We start from the raw sequence: 12,254 nt of genomic DNA, 5'->3' as shown, positions 1-12,254 counted from the left end.
ACTCGCATATTGAAATTAACATCCGGAGACCTGCACCTGCCACACTACTTACTGTGAATCCACACAGTCATGCGCATAATCAATCTCAATATCTCATAATCTCTTCATCTCATATGACAGGATAAATCCATTTGATATGCTCTGATCAATTATTTCAAACCTCAGACTCAGTCAAATAAACCTCATTCGACTCTCACCAATTGAATAACTTCATCTATGTGATTCAATTATATCAATAGAGTCACGTTCGTCTCATTCATAGGACACTCACAAATCAATACATCTTAATAACAATCTCAACACAATATTTTCTTTCCTGAAAAATATTATGTATGGATCACACTTTCACCTCATTACATACATCATTTAACACATCAATGCAATATTCAATCACATCATATTTTAAACTTTCTAAACAATTCAAATATATCTCAAAATTCACTTAAACACATAACTAAGTTCCAAATATATGCTCTTTAAATCAATCGTCATCTAAAATCAAACCATCACTTCTCATCAAACATCTCATTTAAGTAATTCAATAAAATATTAAAAAACAGTTCAACTCGTTTATATTATCATTTAAACACTTTCAAGAACTTATTCACCTTAAAATCAATATAAAATATTAAAAATCAACTATTTTAGTCAATATATTACTTTACTCTTCAAAAGAGACAATCTTGGAAGCAAAAATTGGAACTGGTGACCACATCATCCCCACATCCAGATTTTCTAACCTAGGGTTCTAATTAAAAAAATAAAACTAGTTTCCCTTACCTGAACTTGAGCAAATGCTCCCTAAGAGCTCCAAACTACCAAAAGCTCAAGGGTAGCCTAACCTACACCATAGAGTCTCGATAAAAAATTTAGTTATATCACTAGGACCTGAGCTAACAAAGACTACTTCTGAAGATAAAAACATCACATACAAGCTTAAACCAAAGACAAACCTAACCAGATCAAAACTAACTCAAAGGAAAATGAGCCAAGAATGAACTTATTCTATTTGAGATTCTGATCAGACAGTCTTGTAGTCTTCGCTTCTAGGAGTCTAATGGTGTACTCCGATTGTCAAACTGATGAGCGAGAAAGTCAAAATCTTAGAGAGAAGACAAAGAAAAGGAAAAAAGAAACAACAATGATTTTACTCTATCAGGAATTTTGATTGAGCACTCTTGTAGTCTTAGCTACCAAGAGTCTAATGACGTACTTCAATTCGTCAGAATCTTAGAGAAAAGACAGAGAAAAAGAAAATAAAGTTTTTAGAGAGATTTTAAATGAAAATTGAATAACTAAATTTCTATTTATATACTTTTTTAAATTTAATAATAAAATATTCAAGTGTCATTTTAATTATATCATTTTTACTTTAAAACTATTTTCTCGATACTAGTTTATAAAAAAATTATTTATTACATAAAAAATACTAATAAATATTTTTTTATTATAAATAATAATAATATTTAAAGTTTAAATCAAAGAAAAAAATTAATTTTACACTATATATAAAAAAAAATCACATTTAACCGTTAAAAAATGAAGTTAGTTGGATCTGTTAGGTTGGATCAGCAATTGCATCAGCTTTTCTTGAAAAAACATCACGAAATGCTAATTTTTTTCAAAAGAATATAAAATTAGGTTTACAAATCAATGTGTTTTTTAATATAAACACTTCGAAATCATACTTTTTTTTTCCTAAAAGTAAAAAATATAAGCATGACTGAAAGAGTGATGTTTTAATTTAGGATTGATGGATTGTTTAATAGATACGAATTATTGGTGCATAAGGCATGTGGAATGAGAAAAATAATTGATGAGTGGGTCAATGGTGTTACATACTTTTGCAGTACCTGACATTTGTGTTCACTGATTTACTCATACATTATTATATAATGAGTCAGATACATCCCATCATCAACTTACCCCTTGTAAAAACCCAAAACAATTATAATTATAATTATGATGATAATATTTGTGGTATTATATTGTGGAGACAATGGCACATGAGGTAATTGAGGCGTGTGAGTGTTGACGAAGGTTTTGGTTTGATCTGAGTGATTGTGGCCCATCAAACAAGGTGCAAAAATAAAGAGAGTGCCGTGCAACCTCCGAACCAAACTCAATGTGTTTGGTTTCAATTCAGATGTCACTTTATCCAAGATAGATACTACTATCCACATTAGATACCCACCCTTTTATGTGCAACACCAATTACCCTAACTTTCCATTCAATAATACTACTAATAAATACTACACTGTGCATGTCAACCACTGTTAAATCCGTATATAAAAACCTTAAGCCAAATCACCTAACTCACCTCATCTCATCTAAAAAAACAAATTTTTGAAAAAAAAAACATTAACAAATCATTCTCTGATCTAGTCAAGACACGAGTAAAAAAATACTCAATTTTAGTTTAAATTATCTTTTCAACAACAAATTCAAAATCAGAACATTTTTCATTCAATAATACTAGTAAAAAATACTAGTGAAAAATACTACACACTGCATAAATGTGAATCACTTCAGAAGTAATTCAATCCGTATATAAAAAAGTTCAAGTCAAATCATCTAACTAGATCTGATCCCACATAAAAGAACAAATTTCTGAAAAAAAAAACATCAACAAATCATTCTTTGATCTAATCAACACACGAGTCAAAAAATACTCAATTTTAGTTTAAATTATCTTCTCAATAACAAATCCCAAAAACATAACATTTCTCATCATCCCATCAGTTTTGATGTAAATTTTGTAACATCAAGTTTTACAGTAATATATATTCCTTTAATAGAAATTTTATTGTCATATAAAATATATGTGTTTCTTTTTAATTGATGTCAAGTATGATGCGTAAACATTTTCATGATTTTGAAAGACATGGATGAAGAGAGAATTTAATACGTGCAAGGAATTTAAAAGAAAAAGAAGACAAATTAATATGTTAAAGATACACTTATGTCTATTATATTTAAGGAGAAGAAACACTAAATAAGACATTATCTTCTTCTTACTCCAATATTACTTCTTTCATCACTTTACCCCAACTTGAGTCACAAGTCACTATTACTTAATTCGACAACAACTGGTGTTTATCACTACTTTATATATCCTAAATAATTGCATTATCTATCAGATGTGGGTTTCAAAACCATGCGTGTTCTTGGCTAAAGATTGCAAGAACATATTGCGAGAAAAAATTAATCTTATCACTTCTCACTTTCACATTCAATTAATTATTAGATGCATTTTAAAATAAAGACCTTAATTTAAAATATTTCAAAATTATGAGAATTAAATATTAACAATTATAACTAAAACTAAAATTACACATAAAATATACGTACATCAAAAGTTAAAACAAAATAATTCAAGTTTTTTTGAAGTATGAACTCGTAACAAAAAACTTTAGGAATTATATAAACCAACTACCATCAATCATAAAAAATATGCAAATACTGTTGAAATATTTATTATCCAATATTAGTTGTTGATATACTTATTATCCAAGGTTATTTTGCTGAGCTTTTAAAATAAATTTTTGAAACTTTAGAAAACTTATTTGTAATGTAAAGTTATACTTTCAAAATTTTAGAGAATTTAATTATAAAATATATTAAAACTATGTAATTTTTAATTATTTATTTATAAATAGATTTAATTATATTTTTTTATTGAAGTTTGAAAAATCCGGAGTTATTGAGGTTCTACAATAAATCTTTGAAATTTAATGAAGGTTAAAAAAACCTCAATTATTTTGCTAAGGTTTTAAAATAAATCTTTGAAATTTAACGAAGGTTAAAAAAATCTCCGTTATTTTCTTGAGGTTTTGAATAACTTTTGGAACTTAAAACCTCTATTAATTAAATCAATTCCTAGGATTATATAAACCTCCACTAAATAACCTATAATAACTAAAATCAAATTCATATCCATACACATACCTATCACATGAAACTTCTTTTGGATAAAATAAATACTTATCTTTTAAAAAAAATTTGGTCTATATTTTATTTATTTATTGGACTCACAATAATAAACACTTAACTTTATAAAAAGAGTTTGATTAACTATATTTTCTATTGAAAACATTCATTCGTGGATCATTAAAATAATTTTATACCTAGTTATACAAATTTGACCAACCACATCTTTTATTGATAATATTCATTGATGCATCATTAAGATAATTTCACATTTGTTAGTGAAGTATTATTGCCAATAACATTAACTAGTGGATCATTATGACGATCTTATATTTGGTAGTGAAGTCTTACCGTTAATAACCGTAAATCATTAAAACAATCTTATATTTGCTGGTAAGGTCTTGTGGTTTATAATGTTCACTAGTGGAGTGTTAAAATGATCTTATATTTGATAGTGAAAGGCTCATGATTGATAACATCTACTAGTGGATTGTTAAGATGATCTTATATTTTTCAATCAGTATTTAAAGTTGATAGTGTTTATTAGGACATTGCGATAATCTTACATTTGTCAATGAAGTCATACAATTCATAGCATTCACAATTGAATTGTTAAGACGATGTTATATTTAGTATAAATACTTTAATTTCATTAGTTTTGTTTGAACTCCTTAATGATTGAAGTAATTGTATTTATTTAGTTTTTAATAATGGTCATGTGTATCTATTAAAAGAAGATTAACATTAATATACCATTAATCTTGAAGAAATTTTCTCCTTTAAATTTTGCTTTGTAAATATTTTACCCTTTACTTTTGCTTTATAAATTTAAAATCTTGAATGGATCATTTCAAAGTTAATTGTATAGTAATATTAATTTCCCCCCAATCAACACATAAAAATTACTAAAGACTTAAGTGTGTACTCAATTACCTTAATTATTAACAAAGTTTAAATAAAATTAATAAAATTGAAAAATTTCCATCAAGATTATTTTTTTTATTAAAATTGAAATATATTAATATTTATTATACTGAACCAACTATTTATCCAAAATATACTTTATATTTTAAAATTTTACTGTTTCTGAAAAATAATGCCTTGCTTTTTAAGAATTCAAATATTTAAAATCTTATAACTATTAAAACTTAATGTCAAAATATTTTCTAATCAAAATCACTTTTTACTTTTATTTTCTTTATTAAAAATAATATTCCTTTTCTTACAATAAAGTTATTTGGTTTAAATAATAACTTTTTACTCACAAGATAACGATAAGATAATTTTGTTTATTTTATTTTAACTAAGATAATAACACTTTTAATAAAATAATTATTTCAATTAATAATAATGAAATTATAATAAATGTATATATTTTTATAATTATCTTTGTTTAGAATAAAAATATTTTTTGTATCATAAATTTTGATTATTTATTATATTAAAAACCTTAAAGAAAAATATTTGAAATAAATAATTTATTACTTTTGTATATACATAGTTGTATGTAATAAATTTTTTTAAGAAGTTAATCAATTTAACGTCAAAGATAATAACTACGAAAGTGGCAAGTCTACAACCTAACAAGCTATTAAGATAAGTGATAGATATATTACAATAATAATATGAAAAAAAAATTAAATTATTAATTTACTTATTTAGACTAAATAATAAGACTGTTACTTTAGAAAACGTAGTTAAACATAATTACATGTTATTTTAAAACAAATAAAATATTCAAAGAAAATATATTTAAATTTAAATAACGCAATATATATTTCATAAAAAATAATATTTTATTTATATTATACACACAAAAGATTCTGATTGTTTCAATTTTTTAATGATAAATTGATAATTTATATTTTTTAATTTTGAAGTTGTGAAAATAAATAAATTTTAAATACCCATCAACATTTTTAATATTATTTTAATATATATATATATATAAGTATTCAATTAAATATTTTTAAAAAATAATTAAAAGGCTTAGATTTAATATTTATAAAATATAATGAAATTGAATAAATTAAAAATTTGTGTAAAAATAAAATTTCCTAAAATTGAATATAAAAAAGGAATTGAAGAGCAACATTTACATTTATTGCAATGTAACTAATTAATTAATTAACCATATTTTTTACAGTAAAAAAGGAGGAGGGAAATAATGACCTTAACCTACTTTGGTACCCTCTCCTTCTTTTACCACCATTGCGTTCAAACTTTTGGATATATACCCCACATTACCATCATACTATCGTTCCGCCATAAGTATCTTATGATGATGTGTAATTAGGCAATATATTTATATTGGTAAATGAATTAATAAAAAATTTCAAAAAATTGAGTTTGAAAATTTATTTTTTTAAGTCAGTGTAGGAGTTATTACATGTAATGTATTAAGGTACTATTGGAGATCCCACATCGACTAGATATAAAGACAATTCATTGTATATAAGTGGGTGCAAATCTCACTCCATGAGGCAGTTTTATGGGTTGAGTTAAGCTTAAAGTCCACTTTGTAATATGAAATTAAAGATTCTCCTTGTTCTTATTCTCCTTGTTCTTATTCTCAAAGGATACATATAAATAGGCATTGAAGAAAATAACTGTTACAAATCCATTGAGCAACTTCATACTCATTTGGACATATTCCTTGAGTTTGAGCAACTTCATAAATAGTTGAATGTATTTGAATTTGTGTGAAGTACGAAGTTGTACGAACCTTCCTTACTAGGCAGATCCCCAAATAAGCCTAACATTAAAAAGAGTAACATCATGAGACCATAAAATGTGACCCACGTCCAAACCTTTAATTGAACCAAAGCAAAAACTTACAATACATCCACTACACCCCCTTTAAATATTACATTGTTTATATGCTTCCAGACCTTGTTGACTACTGCGATCAAAATTACTCCCCAAACCTCATTTACCGAAGCAGACACATTACACATCCTAAACTAAGAGAAGTTTAGCAGTGGGATGTTGTGAAACGCACTCTTCACCCCCAACCATATCTAACAATGGTTCCACAAACACCATGCAAATCTACACTCGAAAAACAAATGGGTACTAGTCTCCTCCTCAACCTCGCAAAGACTACACATAGAGCTTGCTACTGTGATCTCTCGCTTTTCAAGATTAGCCTTAGTGGCTAACTTATCTTCCTACACCCTCCAAGCCGTAACTATTGCAGAAGGTACAACTTTAACTTTCCAAAACTTCTTAAACAACGCAACATTCTCTCCAGCGCTGTCCCCCCTTATACGGTGGTAAACAGATTTAACCTTGTACCCAAAAACCTCCTCTCCCTTCCATACCCACCTATCCTCCTTTTCCAAGTTAAGACTCTCAACTTGGACTTCTTGATAAAGTAGACCTACTAGTTGCTTCTCCCATGATAAGTGTGATTTTTTTACAACAACCAATCCAAATTTGAATATCAAATCAATATAATTTTATAAATTTTATATATAGTAATTGATTATATAAGAGAAAAAAAATTATAGGACTTAGACCACCTACAAATTGTTTTCAAGAGTCAATCCAAATTTCAACATTTCAATTATAACATATTTTAACAACAACTAATCCAAATTTGAATTTCAAATTAACATGGAATGTCAATTCTAATACCTAATTTTTTTTTTAACAACCAATCCAAATTTTAATTTAAAATGAGTATAGAATTTCTATTATAACAACCTGAAAATAGTTTTCAACCAGCAATTCAAGTTTCAATTATAACACGTGCAATTATCACAGCAACCAATTCAAATTCGAATTTGAAATCAATATAGGATATCAATTACACTTCAAATTCCACATCCCTGCAACTATACTACTATATACTATATAGTGATACATGTCAAAGCAGAAGATTTAATCTCTTCAACAAGTTCAATAACAACTTCAGTTCTTTGAATATGTTTTTTTTCCAAATTCAGTGGGGTATTAGCTACTTGTGCTTAATTTTAAGTGTTAAGTTTTTAATTAATTTATTTTTCTCTTTTTCACCATCTTTATGAGTTGTAAACTTATTTTTTTAAGACAAAGTTTTATTCGGTAAATGTTATACTAAATTTGCTCATAACAAACTCAAAGAATACAAAAAAATAAAAAATAAAAAATAACAAAATCAGCCAAATATAAAATTTGATTCAGTAACACTTCAAACAATATTATTTATTTTCATTAACCAGTACATAACTTATAAAATCATGATAGAGTAAATAAATCGAACACTTAATCAACTTAAACTAATTTGAACCAAAAAAGTAAGTGAAAGAGGATTTTACCTCCAACGACGAAGCCTTTGTCACCACAATCATCTTCGTTTGCCTCCATCTATAACAGATTTTGTCTTCAAACTCGCACCAAATTTCCATGCTCACCTGCATATTAGGGATTCTCAAAAAGTTGACTGATACTTATTAGCTATATTTTCCAACTTACACCAGCCATATCCATAATTTGGAGATGATTAAAACTTTTGAGAGATAATTTAGAAAGAAAACTCGTCAATGTTAAAGATTTAATGATACAAGATATGAGACAAAATCATATTTCAAATACTTATTTTACACACACATTTTCATACTTTATTTTTTCATATTAAATAATATAGAATTAATTAAACTGACACACGTCAAAGTTACTTATTTTTTATTTATTTTTCTTAATACATTAAATACTAAGAGTCCCATCTTGTATTTTTTTATCGGGAATGTTAATTTATTATTCATAGTATGAGTTTAGAATCACTTTAAGTCTATGGAGCATAGATGCGGATATGGACACTGACACAAAAATACGTATAATTTCTAAAATGTAAGATACAGGGACACAAATCTATATATTATATAATTTTGAATTATATAAATTGAAAATAAATATTTATGTACAAAAGTATGTTTCAGATTCTTTTGAAAGCAAAAAAATATTTTTCATGACTGGTTCAAAAAAATTTGTTTCTTATTTTTATAATCATAATAAAAATTTATACAATAAATTTGAGTTTTTAAAAAATTATTGTATTTATATATTTTAAAATTGTGTTAGAACATGTTAGAATTTTCAAAAATTCAACAAATATTTTTTGAATTGAACACTTTATCGATAAAGGTCCTACGAGTTGACACCAATACGTGTGTCCGATACGAATATGCTCATTTAAGAAAAGTGTCCAAAGCGTAACTTTACGTTAATTTTTGTGATGAACCAACACTAATAACGTCCGCTTTATGGTCAGCTTTTATCCGTGGACACTAATAGCCGTTGTTGTTTTTGTGAGTACACTTGGTTAACATGTGTTACTTAAATGATATCATGTCCCACATGGACTAAATTAATTGGGTTATGCTATTTTTATTGAAGTTTTGTTTATATGTAAATTCTGTCATAATATAATTGTGATTAAATTATTTTGTATTGAAAATTACAAAATGTGAACATGGAGAGTGGATTTTTTTAATTAAACCATGGTTACTTAAACTCAAATAAACAGATAAAAAAGTTATCCCTCCATTTTTTTTTTGCTGTCTTCTAGTGTTTTGTGTTTTGAACCATGACGCTCTTATCCTCTCAACTCCTTTTATTCTCCGCCGCGCACCGCCGCACGCCGCTGCCGTGCACCATCCTCTTTCGTTGGAACAAGCCAACAACAGACGGCACTGTCCGGTTTCCGCGTTCTCCTATCACGCCAGCTGTCGGTTTGGATCAAAGGGTGTCGCGGTTTGTCGTCCCCGCCACGGCAGAAGATCTGCTCTACAATGCCGGAGCCACCGTTGGTGTTCTCGGCGGCGCTTACGCCCTCGTGCGTGCTTTTGATGAACTCACTCGGAGGAACATTCTCCACCAGGTACAACTTCAATCTTTGTTCAGTCACTGCTTGCATGCAGATACACAATTGCAAAACAGAGTTCATTTTTCAGTTTGACAAATTATTTATAAGTATTTGTAGAAAAATATTAGGAAATAAAATGAATCAAAATTCTTTTACAGTTAAAAGGGAGTTTCTATAAAAGCTGTGCTTATAGGAGAAATTTTAAATTTTGTGAAAATCTTAATTCATTTCACTTTCTTATTTTCTTTCATCCATAGGAAGAAATTTTTAAGTTGCAATGAATTGTTATGACGTTGATTCCATGCAAATTTAAGGCACAGGTAACGAATAGTACATCCTTTAGGACACCTACGTTGAAGGCTAGAAAACGTTACCGCAAAAATAGGTTTATTTGTTGCCTTGAATTTGTTCCTGGGTCTTGTTTATTGATTTGTGTGCTGGTGGAAGTTTGGGTGCTTGCTTGACTATGATGTGACTCTTTGGCTCCGTGGAAATTGGTTGGACAGGGCCTGAGCAGAAAGCTGGTCCATATATTGTCTGGCTTGCTTTTTCTCTTTTCTTGGCCTATTTTCAGGTATCCCATTTCTGTGTTTCAGATCATGGTTTGTTATCTTTCATGGGAGGAAGATGTGAACTGTATGTAATGCTGCTTTGTTTGAATGTTTTGATTTTTAATGGTAGGATAGCAACTCCCCTAAGGCTCGCTACTTTGCCGCTTTTGTACCTCTGGTCAATTGTTTGAGGCTTTTGATGAATGGTCTGTCCCTGGCTTCTGATGAGGGACTAATCAAATCATTGACCAGAGAAGGAGATCCAGAGTAAATTTTTTTTTTTGTCGCTGGTTTTTTGTTTTATTTTCTCATGGGGGTGTTGAAAAACTGCAAATTTTGTCTAGGCATTGAATGTTCATTTTTGGTTGCAGAGAATTGCTGAGGGGTCCTCTTTATTATGTTCTGATATTGACTTTATGTGCTCTTGTGTTCTGGCGTGAGTCTCCAATTGGTGTGGTCTCGTTGGCAATGATGTGTGGAGGGGATGGTAATATAGTAAATAGACTTTTTTTCTGCATTCTTATCTAAGTGATGGGTTTCTGCTTTGTTTTTCAGCTTTGAACTTGATGATTTTGCAGGTGTAGCTGATATCATCGGTAGAAAATATGGGTCCATGAAAATTCCTTACAATCAAAACAAGAGTTGGGCCGGTAGCATATCTATGCTTGTGTTTGGATTCTTGGTTTCAATTGGGTGTGTAATAATCTTATCCAACTTTTCCTATCTTTATGGCTGGATATATGAACTAAAGTTACATATAAAAATGGGAAAAGATATTGTTTATAATAGTATTGTGACTGATGCTTTTGATATTATTATTGCATGCAGGATACTCTACTACTATTCAGTTCTAGGACACGTGCAGTTGGATTGGGCAAGCACTGTGCCCAGAGTTGCATTTATTTCTTTCGTGGCAACAATTGTGGAGTCCCTTCCCATTACTAAGATAGTAGATGACAACATCTCTGTTCCACTAGTTACAATGGCAGTGGCATTTTTCATTTTACATGGCTAGCTCTTGATCCACGAAAAGCCATACGTATCATCTCTATTCAAAATTTTCCCGCGAGTGAGGCAATATTTGTTAAAAGAACTTACTATAAAATCGTTGTCGAGAATAGCTATAATCATTGTCTTGTGTTGATGTCTTAATTAACACTATTTATTGTTATTTTATTAGTTTAGGATTTTCAAGAATCTTGTACATATATAACAATAAGCGGTCTGTGGTTTATAACAATTGACACCATGTCTCCATGAACATTACATCCGAATCTAAGAATTGGATCACAATCAAGTGGTTTAGCATAAGATTAGTTATGATATACAATTGCAGATTTTTTATGGCAGAATAATAATGATTATGCAAAGGCAATTTTGCATTGTCTGTCCCAATTGGAGTCAATTTCCCTCCAAAGATGAGTCTCGGAACACACTCCAAAGCGTAGCATAGATCTTTTACTAATAATTTAGGTGAAACTATCCACAGTTTATTTTCTTTTCACTTCCGCAATGAAGCTAATACACCAATAGTGGTTGGATGTTGAAGTGGTCACTTTAAAGAAGACGTTACTTGTCCATATCTGACCAAAGGAAAAGGGTCCTTAATAATTGTTTTTGGCACAAAGAACTCTTAGTTATGTTTGGTACAATTTAATTGTCACGTCTACATCGGGTACAAAAACAATTTACGTCAGCCCATAAGTTTTCGGAATGCACAATTATTATTAGGTGAATGATTGACGAATACAACTTGGTTCATCTGCAATCTGAACCACATGTTAAGAAATAGTTGATGGGTTAGGTTACAAGTGCAACAGTATCTCTTAATTGCATGTGGTTTCACTATCTAGATTATGAACTTTCAGCACAACAAACACTGATTGAATTTAAGCAGGCAGATGTACTTTTACAGCAGAGCTTT

The 12,254-nt window shown here is 28.9% G+C and overlaps 1 protein-coding gene and 1 long non-coding RNA gene across 4 annotated transcripts; one reads left to right on the top strand and one right to left on the bottom strand.

Moving 5' to 3' along the window:
• Nucleotides 1-9,194: 9,194 nt before the first annotated feature.
• VTE5 (phytol kinase 1 VTE5) lies at nucleotides 9,195-11,623 on the top strand. Of its 3 annotated transcripts, none has more exons than XM_090304314.1 (6): nucleotides 9,195-9,794; nucleotides 10,286-10,353; nucleotides 10,461-10,597; nucleotides 10,702-10,817; nucleotides 10,909-11,023; nucleotides 11,159-11,623. In XM_090304314.1, the coding sequence occupies exons 3-6, from the start codon at nucleotides 10,530-10,532 to the stop codon at nucleotides 11,343-11,345; spliced, it is 486 nt and encodes a 161-aa protein (XP_090160440.1). In that variant the 5' UTR covers nucleotides 9,195-9,794; nucleotides 10,286-10,353; nucleotides 10,461-10,529; the 3' UTR covers nucleotides 11,346-11,623. The 3 variants fall into 3 exon arrangements, with proteins under 3 accessions (XP_090160440.1, XP_068491487.1, XP_090160441.1); XM_068635386.2 differs by having other exon boundaries at nucleotides 9,288-9,794; nucleotides 10,466-10,597; XM_090304315.1 differs by having other exon boundaries at nucleotides 9,471-9,794; nucleotides 10,227-10,353.
• On the bottom strand, nucleotides 9,336-10,294 carry LOC137828707 (uncharacterized). The gene is made up of 2 exons (XR_011083952.2): nucleotides 10,154-10,294; nucleotides 9,336-9,820 (listed from the first exon to the last, which is right to left on the bottom strand). It is a non-coding gene; the product is annotated as an uncharacterized LOC137828707 (long non-coding RNA).
• Nucleotides 11,624-12,254: the final 631 nt, after the last annotated feature.

Source organism: Phaseolus vulgaris, chromosome 7 (assembly GCF_051622355.1).
Source record: "Phaseolus vulgaris cultivar YP4 chromosome 7, ASM5162235v1, whole genome shotgun sequence".
NCBI classification, from domain to species: domain Eukaryota; kingdom Viridiplantae; phylum Streptophyta; class Magnoliopsida; order Fabales; family Fabaceae; genus Phaseolus; species Phaseolus vulgaris.
This window is presented reverse-complemented; position numbering and strand designations above follow the sequence as displayed.

Coding starts and splice junctions, on each gene's coding strand:
- VTE5 (XM_068635386.2), top strand. CDS start 9,501: ATGACGCTCTTATCCTCTCAACTCCTTTTATTCTCCGCCGCGCACCGC. Junction 10,354..10,465: donor TTTTCTTGGCCTATTTTCAG/GTATCCCATTTC, acceptor ATGGTAGGATAG/CAACTCCCCTAAGGCTCGCT. Junction 11,024..11,158: donor GGATTCTTGGTTTCAATTGG/GTGTGTAATAAT, acceptor TATTGCATGCAG/GATACTCTACTACTATTCAG.